Below are 17,721 nucleotides of genomic sequence, written 5' to 3' on the forward strand. Positions count from 1 at the left end.
AAAAAGAAAATTATTTAACCCTTTAGGTTGCATAGATAATAAACAAGGATACAGATGCAGGGAACTTAAAGCATTCACCACTCCATTTAAACAAATCTTTATGCAAAATTTAATTTTAAAAAATTTCCATGAGTCCTCTTTTCATTGACTTCTTTATTCTTTCATTTTCATATGTGACATGCCACGGTTTGAAAGCAAGGCGTTCTCTTCTTCAACTTTCCTTTTCATGACCACAACCTACCCAGTTCCTCTTTATTATTTATCAGCCTCAGTTTTCCTGATTTTTTCTTCTGCCCTTTAAAATTCTCTCTTTCAAGATTTCTGAATTTCACACATTTCTAGGGAAAGGGGATGGGAAAATATGCTGCAGTCCCATTCTCAAAATACCTCAGTCCTGCCCCAACACTATCCCACATGCAATTCCCTTCCATTTTCGTCCATTTAGAATATAAGTACTCCACCACCCTACTTAATAAGAACAGAATAGAAAATGAGCATGTATTGATATAATAAATAGCACTTGATGATCCTACTTCTTGGTACATTTATTGGTTTTTATTATATAGTATAGGGGCATTTGTGTGTTTATGTGTGTTCACATGTATGTAAATTATATCTAGATCTATGATCTAGAGAGATCAGAAAGAGATATAAATATAGATACCTATTGAGGGGTCACGTGATTTCATCTCGGACTCTTTGTATGGAATGATGCAGACCAGCAACTGCTCTGTGATTTATAGTCTTAGAACATTCCTGGGGGCTAGACAATTAATCCACTGTCCCACAGGTAGTATGAGTCAATGACAGGTCTTGAACTTTGTCTTCCAGACTCCAAGGCTGGCCCTCTACTCACTGTACTGCACTGCCCCGCAGATATATATGTGCATATATAAACACACTTTTATATTTACATATAAGTATATATATTCTCATATTGTATATTGCAGACCCCACTCTACTGTTAATCATCTTTAGGTATCTATAGGTCCTATTCTCCTCAACTAGACAGGAAGCTCTTAGAGAGTAGGAACTGTGTCTTCAATTTCTTTGAATCTCCTCAAGTTGTTCAGTATCTGATATATGTGTACATAGTGACTTGTTTATAATGATAACTCAATAAATATTATTGTCGACTTGCTATATCTTCCCTACTTTTTTCCATTTAAATGTGATTGAGAGTCTATGTGTGTATATGTAGATGTAAATGGCATAGATATAGATATAGATGTGTGTATATATATGTATGTATGCATGTATGTATAGAAAAATATAAATTCAGTTCAACTTTCAAATGCCCTTGGACCCCTATTCTATAAAAATTTACATGATACTTATTATGAATTCTTTGGCAAAGTCAAGTTTCTTTGTGGCTAAATAAATAAATTCCCCTCTAATTTATCATCTATAGAAATTCGGCTTGTGAAGCAGGTACTGCTTCTGTGGACACAAATCAAGTTCACTACCATTAAAAGAGAGTAGCCAAAGAAGTTTGTAAGCTCCTTGAGGGCAGGGACCCTGTCTTCTCTTGTAGCTCCCATGACATACCCACAAACATATAAAAAAGTGCAAAACTAATACCTCCTTTGGACCGTCACCATCACCATCACCTTTTGCTAATGTTATCTCTTCCTCTTTCTCTGGATGATGCTCATCGTTGTCAACCTCATCCAGTTCCTCACCATTTTCTTCATTTGTGCCACCATTTACTCTAGGATCAATGTTCTCCTGTTCAGGACTTTCTTCCACTTCCTTTTCTTCAACATCACCATTTACTTCTGATAAATCTTCTTTCTCTTCTTCCTTTTCTTCTTCTATATCTTCATTTTCTTTCCCTCCACCTTCTTCCTCATCTATTATTTCTGCTGGCCTCTAAGGAATCAAAAGAAATGTGGTCATTTCCTCAACTGAATTTTTTAATGGAAACACACACATATGTAAATATATAGGGTGTCCCAAAAAGTCTTAATGCAGTTTTAAACAATGCTTATTATATTTTTTCCATGCAATATATATGAGGTATGTTGTACAATGTTATATATCAGGAGAATTGTGACATATATATGTATATACATACATACATATATATATATATATATATATATATATATATATATATATATATATATATATATATATATATATATATATATATACGTCCTACTTCTTGACACATATACTTGTGTGAATTATGTACAGGGACAATATGTATGTGTGTGCTCATGTGCATGTATTTATAGATTACATATAAATGTGTAAATATAATAACATATACACACAAAGATATGTCATATTTCTTCTCCTGGAATAGCGTCATCATTTAATAAGGAAAATTCCAACAGATGTCCAAACACAAAAACCTATTTTCATGCAAATCAAAACCCCAAAGTCACCCAATCTCACAAGCATTAAGTATCTCCTATATTCAAGGCCCAATGCTAGGTGTTGGTGATACCCAAAAAAAATGAAAGAAAGGACAGAAGGAAGGAAGAAGGAAGGAAGAAAGGAAGAAGGAAGGAAGGAAGGGAGGAAGGAAGGAAGGAAGGAAGGAAGGAAGGAAGGAAGGAAGGAAGGAAGGAAGGAAGGGAGGAAGGAAGGAAGGAAGGAAGGAAGGAAGGAAGGAAGGAAGGAAGGAAGGAAGGAAGGAAGGAAGGAAGGAAGGAAGAAGGAAGGAAGGAAGGAAGGAAGAAAGGAAGGAAGGAAGGAAGGAAGGAAGGAAGGAAGGAAGGAAGGAAGGAAGGAAGGAAGGAAGGAGGGAGAAGATCAGTCCCTGTCATTAAGAAGCTTATATCTAAATATTTCTCCTTTGGGGAATAAAATTATATACCTCATAAGGCATTTTGTCTAATAGTGCCTTATCACCACTGAAAAAGGAAATGGCAAACCAGTATCTTTGCCAAGAAAACTCCAAAGACAGTTGTGGTCCATGAAACCACAAAGATTCAGACATGACTAAACAACCCAACAACAACCACCTTATCTATACTGAAGATGTCTCTACTAGACATAAAGGTCCATGAAATCTGAAATCATATCTTATCTTAGCAGGAAGCGGAGAAGCACAGAGGATAGAGCTCCAGGCCTGGAGTCAGGGAGACCCGAGTTTAAATCCACAAGGCATTTGACCTCTGTTTGCCTCAGTTTCTTTAACCATAAAATGAAAGCAACTATTCCCAGGGTGGTTATTAGGATGAAATTAAAAAATAATTATAAAGCACTTAGCACCATGCCTGGCAAACAGTTAAGTCCTATATAAATGTAAGATATCTTTCTCAAGGCCTTTTTTTAGCCCAGTGATCTGCCCTTAATAAATGATTGTGAAATGAAATTCAGTTGTGTTTCTGTATGTTCACCCTTTTTGAGGAGAGAAGGGTGAGTGTACAAGTTATCATTTCTCCTTGTTTTAACCAAGAGAAATACTATTTTTATCCCATAAAGTTTTGACTTTCCTTAAGACCAAAAAAGTCAAATGAACAGAAAATCCCAAAACAGAATCCATGAGAATTGTTCTATATTTTAGCAAAGTGGTCAGTAAATAGCAGTTCTGATCCTCTGAATACACATGTGGGGGTCATGTAGTACAAATGAACAAATCTGTGCCTGAATAATGACTTTTTATCAATTCCACAAGGCATTAACCACCAAATAAAAGTGTGGTATAATGGAAAGCCCACTAGGTTTGGAGTCAGAGGTTAAAATCTCACCTCTGGCGGAGCCAAGATGGCGTAGTAGAAAGACGCACATACACATAGCTCCGAACCCACAACCCATAGAACAACTACAAAGAAGTAACTCACGGCGAATTCTGCACCCAGAGGCCACAGAACATTGGAGCGAGGGAGATTTCTGTTCCGGAGAGACCTGCAAACCTCTCGTAAAAGGTCCTTCGTGCTGCGGACTGGGCGCCGGGACTGGGAGCTGAGTACAGCCCTGCCGTGGCCGCGGCACCGAGAGGAACAGATCCGAGCGGGCTTCAGGGACGGGATCTCCAGCGGCCGCACAAGTACCTCCACCCACAGGTGACGGGGGTCTGTGAGAGAGTCCCTTTGGTGGGTCGAGGGGGGAGTGGGGTGCCCCCATGGCTCGGGCCCCCTCGGGAGACAGAAGCTGAGGGGCAGCGGCAGACCAGGGCTCTCCAAGCAGGCAGGAGCCTGGATCCATTGTTGAAGGTCTGTGCATAAACTCCCTGAGGGAACTGAGCCTGAGAGGCAGCCCTGCCCTCACCTGAGCATCTGAATTTAATCTCACACTGAATAGCAGCCCTGCCCCCGCCAAAAGCCCTGAGGCTGGAAGCAGCATTTGAATCTCAGACCCCAAACACTGGCTGGGAGGATCAGGAGGTGAGGTGGGTGTGAGGAAAATATTCAGAGGTCAAGTCACTGGCTGGGAAAATGCCCAGAAAAGGGAAAAGAAATAAGACTATAGAAGGTTACTTTCTTGGTGAACAGGCATTTCCTCCCTTCCTTTCTGATGAGGAAGAACAATGCTTACCATCAGGCAAAGACACAGAAATCAAGGCTTCTGTGTCCCAGCCCACTCAATGGGCACAGGCCATGGAAGAGCTCAAAAAGAATTTTGAAAATCAAGTTAGAGAGGTGGAGGAAAAGCTGGGAAGAGAAATGAGAGACATGAAGTCAAAGCATGAACAGCAAATCAGCTCCCTGCTAAAGGAGACCCAAAAAAATGTTGAAGAAAATAACACCTTGAAAACTAGCCTAACTCAATTGGCAAAAGAGGTTCAAAAAGCCAATGAGGAGAAGAACGCTTTCAAAAGCAGAATTAGCCAAATGGAAAAGGAGATTCAAAAGCTCACTGAAGAAAATAGTTCTTTCAAAATTAGAATGGAACAGATGGAGGCTAATGACTTTATGAGAAACCAAGAAATCACAAAACAAAACCAAAAGAATGACAAAATGGAAGATAATGTGAAATATCTCATTGGAAAAACAACTGACCTGGAAAATAGAGCCAGGAGAGACAATTTAAAAATTATGGGCCTACCTGAAAGCCATGATCAGAAAAAGAGCCTAGACATCATCTTTCATGAAATTATCAAGGAAAACTGCCCTGAGATTCTAGAACCAGAGGGCAAAATAAATATTCAAGGAATCCACAGAACACCGCCTGAAAGAGATCCAAAAAGAGAAACTCCTAGGAACATTGTGGCCAAATTCCAGAACTCCCAGGTGAAAGAGAAAATATTGCAAGCAGCTAGAAAGAAACAATTCAAGTATTGTGGAAATACAATCAGGATAACACAAGATCTAGCAGCTTCTACATTAAGGGATCGAAGGGCATGGAATAGGATATTCCAGAAGTCAAAGGAACTAGGACTAAAACCAAGAATCACCTACCCAGCAAAACTGAGTATAATACTTCAGGGGAAAAATTGGTCTTTCAATGAAATAGAGGATTTTCAAGCATTCTTGATGAAAAGACCAGAGCTGAAAAGAAAATTTGACTTCCAAACACAAGAATGAAGAGAACCATGAAAAGGTGAACAGCAAAGAGAAGTCATAAGGGACTTACTAAAGTTGAACTGTTTACATTCCTACATGGAAAGACAATATTTGTAACTCTTGAAACATTTCAGTATCTGGGTACTGGGTGGGATTACACACACACACATGCACACACGCACACACACATAGAGACAGAGTGCACAGAGTGAATTGAAGAGGATGGGATCATATCTTAAAAAAAAATGAAATCAAGCAGTGAGAGAGAAAGATATTGGGAGGAGAAAGGGAGAATTGAATGGGGCAAATTATCTCTCATAAAAGAGGCAAGCAAAAGACTCATTAGTGGAGGGATAAAGAGGGGAGGTGAGAGAAAAACATGAAGTCTACTCTCATCACATTCCACTAAAGGAAAGAATAAAATGCCTACTCATCTTGGTATGAAAACCTATCTTACAATACAGGAAAGTGGAGGATAAGGGGATAAGCAGAGTGGGGGGGGATGATAGAAGGGAGGGCATGGGGAGGAGAGTGCAATTTGAGGTCAACACTCATGGGGAGGGATAGGATCAAAAGAGAATAGAAGTAATGGGGGACAGGATAGGATGGAGGGAAATATAGTTAGTCCTATACAACACAACTATTATGGAAGTCATTTGCAAAACTACACAGATTTGGCCTATATTGAATTGCTTGCCTTCCAAAGGGAAGGGGTGGAGAGGGAGGGAGCTAAAGAAGTTGGAACTCAAAGTGTTAGGATCAACTGTAATGTTCTTACCACTAGGAAATAAGAAATACAGGTAAAGGGGTATAGAAAGCTATCTGGCCCTACAGGACAAAAGAGAAGACAGAGACAAGGGCAGAGAGGGATGATAGAAGAGAGAGCAGATTGGTCATAGGGGCAATTAGAATGCTTGGCGTTTGGGGGGGGAGGGGAGAAAAGGGGAAAAATTTGTAACCCAAAATTTTGTGAAAATGAATGTTAAAAGCTAAATAAAAAAAAAAAATAAAAAAAATAAAATCTCACCTCTGATACTTGAGTATGGCCAGCATCCCTGTTATAACCTTGAGCAAGTAACTTGATCTTTCTAGGCCTTCTCTGTCTCATTTGTAAAATGCGGTTAGATTAGATGATGTCTAAGCCCCTTTCTGGATCCAGATCCAAGATCCTATTGAATCAGAAGTCTTGGAGAAGAGTAGACCGTGCCTATTTCTCACCACCACTACAAGTGATTCACTTAGGCCTCTGTGTTCCATTCAGCAACTATCTCCACCATCTACCTCTCCATCAAGGACTTTCCAATATCATACTTTGCTTCTTTTCCTTATCCTTTTGCTTCTTTCTATCTGACATCTCTATTTCTCAGGTTTGTGTTCTCCCAATTAATCATCTAAACTTGTTCTAATGTGCAAAGGGCTACTCAAAGACCTCCCTCCAGTTCACAGGTTGCACAAATGTATTCTATCAGGGACCTCACTGAGACACTAAATAATTATCAGTGGTTTTGTCTATTGCACTATGTTTATATGTATTAGTAAAATAATACAAATATTTAAGCAGAACAGATGAGACTAGCATACGGTACTGTAGCTCTTCAAAAAGTAATATTATAAGAATACGCTCCCTCCAAAAATAATTCTCCTTTCTCTTAAAAATTTGCGTATGCCTGGGGCAGCTAGGTGGTGCAGTGAGTAGAGCACAGGCCCTGGAGTCCAAAGGACCTGAGTTCAAATCTGGCCTCAGACACTTGACACTTACTATCTGTGGTACCTTGGGCAAGTCACCTAACTCTAATTGCCTCGTCTCCTCCCTCCTCCAAAAAAAAAAAAAAAAACTTGCTTATGCCTAAACTAACTCTCTCAATAAACTTCAAAAACAACACTTCAACTGAGGTTTCACTAAATATCCAGCAAGGTAGCAAAATTACAAAAAACTGGAATAGTAAATGTTAGAAAGGTGGCTACACCAATGCATAGCTAGTAGTTGTGAATTGGTACAAACATTATAGAAAGCAATCTGGAAAACAAATATCCATACTGTGTTACCCACCAGAGAGTCCACCGCTGGTCCCAAGAAGGCCAATGACAAAAAGAAAGGACTCATGTACACCAAAATATTTAAGCAACACTTTTGGCAATAGCAAAGAATTTAAAACCAAATAGATGTCCATTGATTGAAAAATGACTGAAAAATCAGGGCATGTTAATACAATGGAATATTATATGCTCCAAGAAAAGAGGAAGATCATGAGTACTGAGAAGCCTAGGAAGACTTATCTGAACTGATACAAAGTGAAGTAAGCAGAAGTAGAAAACTGTGTAACAGCAACGACAGCAATGTAAATGGAAGAAACCACAGAACAACAAAATTGGAATGCTGCAGGCTTATAAGGATCCCTAAAAGAATATAACTGGTGCCAAGGAAGAGATAGGAGAAGAAAACTCTTCCACACACACACTCCTTTGGAGAAATGGAATACCATAGGTGTGGTAAACTGCATACAATGTCAGATTTTTGCTGAATTTGTTTTCTCGCTTTCTTCCTGCAAACTTTATTATACGATGTGACTCTCTGGAAGGGGTGAAATAGGAACACAGTGAGAAATATTAGTTATATAAAAATAAAATATCCATAAATTTGTATGAAACTTTTAAATTTAAAAAGTTCATTTCTCATATTCCAACACCATAAAAGAAAATTTCTCATCTACAAGTCCAATACAAAGTATATAAAGGTTTCATATGGTTAGTATGACTATAAACATTCAGCAAGAAGGGGTATAGGGAGCTCCCAAAGAGGAAATTCTTCTACCAGTGCAGATCAGTACTAGTTGATGCCCAGGGGCACTTAAGTCTTGCCCATGGTTATCTAAAGATTATATAAATGTCAGTGATGGCACTTGATTCCACTAGTTCTTAATTCTAAGGCTAACTCTCTGATGACTAAGACATAGTGCCTCTCATTACCATATAAAAATGCAAATATCTATTTGCTTATCTATCTATTGATATAGATATGCATCTGCAGTCATAACCTCTCTTTCTATTAAGCATTTCAAACTGGAAGTCCTGTAAGCATCTACAATTTAACCTGTCCAAAACTGAACTCATTATCTTTTACCCAAAACCTTTCACCCCCTTGCGAATTTCCCTATTTCTCCTGAGGGATCTACAACCCATCCAATCCCCTCCCTCCAATAAGTTCAGAAATTGATGTCATCCTCAATCCTCAACTCCTATCTCTCTCTCTCTCTCTCTCTCTCTCTCTCTCTCTCTCTCTCTCTCTCTCTCTCTCTCTCTCTCCCTTCTTCCCTGCCTCCCTCCCTCTAGTGTGTCTGTGTGTGTGTGTGTGTGTGTGTGTGTGTGTGTGTGTGTCTAAAATCTCCAGTCTGTTGCCAAGGCAACATCTTTCCAATATGCCCACTGCTCTCCTCTGATACTGTCACCACCCTGGTGTAGACCCTCATTTCTTCATGGATGGTCTGTCTGTGACAAGTCTCTCCTACTCAAATCCATCCTTCATTCAGTTGCCAAAATGATTTTCCAAATTGCAGGTCTAAACATGTCACCCTCCTCCTCCAGCAGCTCCCTATCACCTACAGGATCAGACATAAAATCCTGTTTTTTATTCAAAGGTCATCAAAAGCTAGCTCCTCTCCCCATCTTTCACCCCCAACTATGTGTTCTTCAATGCAGTGACACTAGTCTCCTTAATGGTCCTAAAATAAGACACTCCATCTCAGCTCCAAACATTTTCCCTGACTCTCCCCCATATCAGTAGTGCCCTGCCTCCTGGCTTCCCTGGCTTCCTTCAAGTCTAAGATGCTATCTTCTATAGGAAGCCCTTCTTAATCTCTCTTAATTCTAGTGCCTTCTTCTGTTGATTATTTCCTATCTAATATATACATATATATATATATATATACATATACTTATCTCACCTCTTTGTACCAAGTCATTTGCATGTTATATTCCCCATTAGATTGTGAACAGAGACTGTCTTTTCTCCTTTTTTTGCATCCCTAGTGCAGCTAGGTGGCATATAGAATTCTGGGTCTGATGTCAGGAAGACTTGAGTTCAAATCCACTTTCAGACACTTTCTAGCTCTATGACCTGGGCAAGTCACTTAACCTGTTTCCCTCAGTTTCTCATCTATAAAATGAGAAGGAAATGACAAACCACTCCAATATCTTTACCAAGAAAAATCTCACATGAGGCCAGGCACAACTGGACAACAAACACAGCAACGTGCTCAACAGTGCCTGGAACAGAGTAGGCACTTAATAAATGCTTATTGATTGATTAGGAATCATCATCATTTCTTTCACCTTATTTTGATTAAAAAATAGAAATGTTATCAAATTTGTTCACATGATACTTAACAAACTGAGGAAAACTGAAAACATGAATGAATTAACAGATGAAAAAGTATGTGACAAATGTTTGCTATGTGCCAAGTATTGTGCTACAAATAGAAAAGCAAAACAGTCTGCTCTCAAAGAGCTAACATTTAACTGGGGGAAAGACAATGTACAAATGAAAGTCCAACTTTAGGGCAGATGGAAAGGCCTTGGGAATCCCAACAATTTAAGCCCCAAGGTTTCTTAGGTTACTCAAGGAGATCAGATGACGGTACCAACAGACTGCAGAGCATAGAGGTGGAGCAGATGGTAAGGCCTGGTGGTACTCCATCTCAGTAAAAGGAATAAAGTCATGTGCTCCCATCTTAACAAGCAGTCAGGCGTCTCAGGTAGGTAAAAGAGGAGGGCTGAGGGAGACAGCCCTTGGTATTGGTGAGTCATCCATCTACCCATAGCCACAGATGCATTCTGAGGTAGCCCAGAGTCAGAGAAGCAGGAGAAAGCAGAGGGACAAGGGAGACAGGCACCTCTGGGGGTGACACATCTTTAAACCCCTCAAATGTCCCAGGCTATGACCATCCATCAGGCAGCTATTTCCAAATGCCAGGCTGTTTGGCTTAATGTAAATAAATTAACTTCACAATTACACACATGTTTTCATCTAGCTGTTATTATGTAAATATAATTATAGTAATAAGAATAATAATAATACAGTACAGTCACCATAATCCTCAGGATGAGGTAAATCAGGGTGATTTCTTTAGGTCCTTTTTTGGGGGGGTAGGATGCAATTCTTTGGATATTCTATAATGATTTGGGAAGAAAACAAGAAGCTAAATACCAGTCAGAAGGGAAGAAAGAGGTAGCTAACATAGGATATATGAATAAAATTGAATACTACACTATGCTTACAGCAAGGTGGTGCAGCGAATAGAGCACTGGACCTGTAGTCAGGAGTCCTGAGTTCAAATCTAGCCTCAGACGCTATGTGTGTGACCTTGGGCATGTTACTTAACCTCCATTTGACTCAGTTTCCTCAGCTGTAAAGTGGAGATAATACCACCACCTAACTCCAAGGTTTGTTGTAAGAATAAGATGAGATAATATTTGTAAAGCATTTAGCACAATGCTTGGCACATGGCAGTCACTCTGTAAACGTTTATTCCCTTCCCTTACAAGAAATGCTGCAAGGGGCAATGCTAGAGAAACCTGGAAGGACTTGAGTAAACTGACACAGAGTGAAGTGAGCAGGTCCAGAAAAACAATGTATACTATTAACAACAAGAGTGCAAAAGACTGACAATTTTAAAAGACTTCATAGCACAGTGATAAGCACAAAGGCCGATGAAGCATGATTCCAAAGGGCCAAGGATAAAGAATACTACCAGATTAATATGCACAATGAGACATACCATTTTGGGCCTGATCAACAAAGGAATTGGGTTTGCCTGACTGTGGGTATTTGTTACAAGGATTTTCTTTTTCTTTTTTTTTTTTTTCGAAGGGTGGAGGTGGGAATGGAAGTGAGAGAAAATTATTATTTGTTAATTGAGATAGATCATTTTCTAAAGAAATCTGTGGCTAGGAACCCTAAAACTTGTTTCAGTGATCAGCAGAAAATGTTTTAGGTATATTATTTTAAGGTCTCAATTATTTTTTAAAAATTAAATGAAATAGACTCAAGGCCCCTTGTGCATGCATAAATCTGCCCATTACCTCACCCTAAAGTTCTTTCCTCCAGTCTCCAAGGAAAATCAGGTAAAGACTCTCTCTCCCTCTTCCACAAATACCTGTAAAGTGCGTTTTGACCTTATTTCACTTGTACAAAACTGACGGTAGAGGGTGTAACTTGCTCAATGCTGATAACGTCCCCAAGGAATGGTACTGAATACAGTACATAGCTTTGATATAGTTTACAAGTTTAGTTTTTCCAGAATTGCAAAGGTTTGAGATTGACCACTCAGTTCCCTCCAGTCTATGCTAAATGCATTGCATCCAAATTCTTTTAAGAAGTTGCTTCCATATTTCCACTCAACTAGGGATAAGTTTGTGGCTAAGAAGGCACTTAACCTCAAACGACCAAAAGAAGCCAAGAATAACTGGGTGGTTCTGGGGATAACCAACGGCAGCCTTACACTCTTGTACATCTATGCTAACTACTGAGTCTTACAGTATTTCTTTTCCTATTTAAAGGTTTATTTCCCCTTATGCCACCTTCTACTAAAATCCCTTTGAGAACAAAATATTCAGCATGCCAAAAACTAGACTACAATAAGACAGGAATATTTGAAAGCTTATTTTACTGAGTACTGACAATATAATTGTCTAGCTAGAACCCAAAAATGCTACAGATATCAATCAATCAATAAAAATACATTAATTAGGCAACTGCTATGTGCTGGGCATTGTGCTAAGCACTGGAGAGAGAAAGGGGGAATATGTACTGTCACATCAATAAGCACAGAACTCTACAGGTTACTATCTATATCAAAATAAAAGAAAAATCGATTTTCATTTCTTAACTACTGAATTTGTCTTGAATTTAAAAAAAATAATCACAAGGATGCATTGACGCAAGAGAGAAGAGTGACAAGAAATACTGCACTCTAAATTACAAAAGAAAGTACTTTACCTTACTACAAATATGTTTTTTCTTTCATTTTACATATCTTGTATGGAGCCAACTATAAATGGCTAACTTTGATACAAAGAAAAGAATAAAAAAAACCCAAGTTTGGACAATTCATTCCCTAAATTCACTTTTCTATTCCCTCAATAAGTGGCTAAAAATCACTGCCACTATTAACAAGCACGTTTATTCTTTTGCCCCATGATTTCTGTGAACTCTTCCCAGGACAGCTTTTTGAATAGTAATCAGTGAAGCTATATCTCATTAGCTCTGATTCCAAAAAGGCAAGGATATGCTAAAAGTCTGATATGATCAATTTGAATGAAGCAGTAAGATTAGGTAAAAGGCTTATAATCCTTTAAAATATCCCAGGTCTTGCACAAAATATATTGGTATGACAGTCTTAACAACTCAAAGCAAAAACATTGGTATGACATATTTGTAATGAATAAATGAAAAGCAATGTGCTTTTTGGTGTAATCTCCTTTGAAGGAGGCATTCAATTATTAAAGATGTTTCCAGTGTGCACATCAATCAAGCCATCCCCAGAAGGAATACTATTTTTTTCACACAGATATCCAGAAAATCTATACTTGGCTGATTACTTGTAAGGAAGTCAAAAGGACATTCTTTTCACTAAGGGATGTGTGACCACAGTGGAAGAACAAACCTTTGTATGGCCAAAGTGAAGGACAAGAAGTATAGGTAAGAAAATTATTGAGAGGGATCCTAATTTTCTTTTCTTCACTCAAATTCCTTTGATGAGGATCACACATACTATGATTTATTAAGAAGAATGGAACCTGTCCTGTAGCCACCATCCTAAATCCAACTAATTTACTCGTAGAAGCAAGAGCTTTATTTATGTTTTTCCACTAATAAAATTATATCAGTTTCATTGTCCGTTATCATCATTCCAACAACTCCAAACAGCAATCTTATCCCGTCTTTGATCCTTCTCTTTCTTTCACTATAACCATTTTAAATCCCTTTTTGTTTGCTTTAGCATTCATTACCAGCCCCAGGTCCTCCAATTCCAAATCTAATCCAATTTTTCCACTATATAAGATATAATAGGACTATCAAACAACAAGCTTCCTCCTAAGGTCATACATGATGAATTTTTATATCAAATCTCTGTCAATATGTCGAAGATCTGTGATGTCATCACTGTAGAAACTCCTTCTTCTAATAAAGATCACAAGTAATCTAAAGCAAGAGATTAAGTGACTAGTCTAACTAGACTAGTTAATATGTGTCTAAGGAAAGATTCAAATGCAAGTCTTCCCAAGTTCACATCTAGAACTCTATCCACTGTTCCATACTGCTCTCATGATCTATACAGTAGTAATATGGATAGACAGTCTAGATATATATGTACACAGATCACATGTATATGTATACGTGTGTATAATCATTCAAATTGAATTCAACAAACATTTCTTAAATATATGTTATGTGCAAGATACTATGCTAGGTGCTGTGAATACAAAGATGAAAGATAATGGGATTTCTTCCCTCAAAGAGCTTATACTCTAACAGGGATATCATGGACAAATAAATAAGTTAGAATGTAACAGTGGCAAAGAAAAGATCAAGAAAATGAAAATTGGAGGTTATAGAGATTTTCGATTAGGGGATCTTAAAGGATTCCTGGATTTAGAACTGGAAGGAATTCTTAGATGCAGGCAATCTAATCCAATGCTCTCATCTTACAGCTAAACAAACTGAGGCCCAGAAGCATATATGACTTATCTTAGGCCATACAATGCTCACCCACACTTGGTCTAGACAAGAAGAAGGACTGTGACACTCTATGCAGAGGCAGTAACATAGCTGAGACTTTAAGGTAAAACCACACAGATATTATTTTCTCCAATCTGATGCAATAGACAAAACATCAAACTGGAAGTGCTGAACTTAAGGGATCTGAGTTTGAAACCGGGTTCTGCCTCCATGTGATATTGTACAAGCCCCTTCACTTCATTGTCCTCATCTATAAACTACTGACCTCTGAGATCCCTGCCAACTCTCAATCTATTATATCTCCATTTTACAGACAGGCAACTGAGATAGAGTCAATTAAATGACCTCCCAGAGTCATAGAGTTAGTGACCAAGTCAAAATAAGAACTCAGGCTTCAGAGATGACAGCCTTTCTACTTGACTGAGCACTTCAAGGATACATGATTTCATCTGTGACAGAACTCCCTCGCCTGATGTGATCACAGACTTTTTGAGTGGTTAAGGCAAAACACCCATCACCTGGTGGACCACCTTCTGACAATGAGCCTCACTGAACCTAATTAGGCTGGTACTACAATACAGGGCTTTTTCAGAACCATATCTCAGTATCTTACAAACAGGCAGAGCTTCCCAGAGCTTGGATTCCGCTGGCATAGCCCTTCAGAAGCTAGTCATTTCCACACTTATCTGAAGCACACAGTAGGGCTTAGCAAAGAAGTCATTTCATTACACAAAAGTAAATGAACATAGTTTCATGTGGTTGCAAATGGATTAGTCTCTAAAACCAATCATATCTTGAGAGCTAGCCAGTTTGACAAGCATAACATCCCATCATCCTTAAGATGTCACAGGACTTTTCTACATTAAATGTTTTATAGAACTAAAGCACTAAAATATTGCCTTGTAGGATTAAAATACTACATTGGACAGGGAATGATCATATGAATAGCTTACACTTCTAGAATGCTTTATAGTTACCGTTTGTGCATATATATGTGAGTATATATAATGTACACATACACATTCTCCTTATGCTATTTGTTCCTATAACAACTCTATGCAGCAGTTTAGGATAGATAATATCATCTTCCCCCCATAGAAGTAAAGAAACTGAGGTTCAAAAAAAATAACTTACTTGTCCAAGGTCATAGTGGATGAATACCAGAGAAAGTGAATTCAAGTTTAATGTTCTTTGCAAAACATTATGGTGCCCAATAAAGTCTGCATGTAAGATCTGAAGAAAGTTGTCATCTGTGTAGCTAAAAGGGCTATCCCAGCTTTTCCTTTTAACTCATAATTCTAGAAAATTCTGTCACTTTGTTTCTAATTCAATCTCCCAAAGCACACATACAGCCTAATTTCCCCAAATAATATAGCATTTTCAGTAAAAAAAAAAAAAAACTATTTCAGAATGCAAAATTCCTAATGCAAAGAAAAATCCAATAAAAGTGATCTTAAAATGAAAGAAGGCTACATTTTTATCTAAAAAGGAAGAAAAAGTAGTTAATAATTTAATGAAAGCTGAGAGAGAAAGGAAAGGGCTGCCTGGTGGCAGTATAGTTATTGGTTATAAAGTCAGGCCAACAAGATTTATCTTAATTACATCATCATGCCACAGTTCATTAAGAGCCACATTTTCAAGACACATCACTGTAAGGGCTATAAATCAGGAATATTTTTTTATATGTATATACTTTTTTCTTCCTTGTTACTAAAGATATTAATGTCACATTTCAGCTCAAGCTAGTTTACTTATATGTCATTATGGTATAACAAAAGATAGTATTTAACTAGGTTAAAGGGGAAATTATTATTATTATCGTTATAATGATGGATGATGATGATGATGATGCTTTACTAGCATACAAGGCTGGATTATCCACTATCCTTTAGCCCAGCTGTTCACTGGCCTAATGGTGTTCACTATACAGGAATATTAATGATACTGTAAAAAGATGGCTATCCTTTCAGTTTCATATGAGTATTTAGAACTAGAAGAGATACTAGAGGTCATTTAGTCCAACCTGGCCATCTTCAGATCAGGAAATGTTCATGATACACCACTTTATTAAATTAGGCTTTTCAAAATTATTTAAATAACAAGTCAGTATGTGAAGAAAAACATGATTTTTTCTTTAAAACAACAGGAATTCTTAACCTGAGGATTGTGAACTTGCTTATTTTAATATTTTGACAACTATATTTCAACATAATTGCACCTTTATAGCCTATGTATTTTAACTTTTATACTTGAAAACACTCTTCTGAGAAGGAGTCTGTAGGTTCAAATTGCCAAAGAGCTCCATGACACATGCAAAAAACAGGTCAAAACCTCACGTTTTTAAAAGAAAGTGATCATAAATTTTTTCCTGATTTTTCATTATTAGAAAAAGTTATATGCTATAATGTTCCCAGTGTGTGGTCACCAGCTCTCTCCTGCTCTTACACTCTCTGCTTCAATTATCACCTCTATGCAGATGATTACCAAATGTATGTATACAACACAAACACTTCTCCTGAGTGCCAGTCTCACATCTCAGCAGAAAGATAACATTTCAGTTCTGGATAACGTGAGTATGAAAGGCTGGTTGAAGCTCTAGATAGAAATTAATTCATTCTTAATGAAGCATAATTATACAGTGGAAGACACCTCCACTTGGAGTTCCCATTAGCCTCTCAAACTCAATGTGTCTAAAATAAAACTAATCATCTTCTTACTCAAATAAGCCCCCTCGCCACCTGCCTTTCCCCTTTCTGTCAATGGTACCACCATTTCCCAGAAGCCTATCCTCAAAACCTTGTAGCCATTTTCTACTCTTTCTTCTTTGCCTTTGATATTTCAAGTGCCTGCACAATTTCTCTCAAATTGGGGTCCTCTTTGCCATTTCCAGGGTCATGGCTCCAGTTCAAACATTTATTTTCTCTTATCTAAATTCTTGCCACACCCTCCTAAATAAAGTTTGTCTAACAAACTAAAGCCTCTTCTAATTATGGAGATTCTTCTAATTTCCCTCTGCCACTATCAATTTCCTGAGATTCTTTTTGAGGCTCCCTCCATCCATCTATACCAATCCATTCTGATCATAGTTGCCGGTATATGTTGAAAATGATTAAAGTCATCACACATATTTCCATGGAAACTAAAATCAATTCCACTCAAGCTAGATGTGACTTTTAAAATAAGTTTCAATCTTTCATTATTTTAATGCACTCTTCCTTGTTTTCATCCTTTTGTACATTTTTTTCTAAAGAAAATAAGGGAACTGACTACAAAAGGGTCTGCAGGCACCAAATGTACAAAAGAATGTGGTTACAGTCTGAAAAGTGACCCTGTAAAAATAGCACTGACATATTTACTCCTATTTGAAAATTTTTCATGTCACATCCTCTCAGTTTACAAGAAAATGTTGATTTTTCTGACAGCTCCTGTCAGAAAGCCCTGTAGGTCATGTGATAAGTTTATCCTCGTCACTGACCCATCACCTAAAAGTCCATAAACAGAAGGCACTCATGGATTTTTGTTGAT

At 37.9% G+C, this 17,721-nt stretch overlaps 1 protein-coding gene across 8 annotated transcripts in view; it reads right to left on the reverse strand.

Annotated features, from left to right (window-relative positions):
* The window catches only part of DCDC2 (doublecortin domain containing 2), a 281,088-nt gene that overhangs the window by 66,664 nt on the left and 196,703 nt on the right, over nt 1-17,721 (reverse strand). For 4 of the 8 annotated variants that reach the window (XR_011965967.1, XR_011965969.1, XM_072603957.1 and 1 more), the window contains one exon: nt 1,582-1,872. Coding sequence is in view for 5 of the 8 variants with exons in the window: in XM_072603957.1 (XP_072460058.1) it covers nt 1,582-1,872 (291 nt within the window). In the remaining 3 variants the exon portion in view is untranslated. Of the gene's footprint in view, nt 1-81; nt 339-1,581; nt 1,873-17,721 lie in introns of those variants that run through there. The other 4 variants (XR_011965968.1, XM_072603958.1, XM_072603960.1 and 1 more) reach the window with 2 other exon arrangements.

Source organism: Notamacropus eugenii, chromosome 4, assembly GCF_028372415.1.
Source record: "Notamacropus eugenii isolate mMacEug1 chromosome 4, mMacEug1.pri_v2, whole genome shotgun sequence".
Lineage (NCBI taxonomy): Eukaryota > Metazoa > Chordata > Mammalia > Diprotodontia > Macropodidae > Notamacropus > Notamacropus eugenii.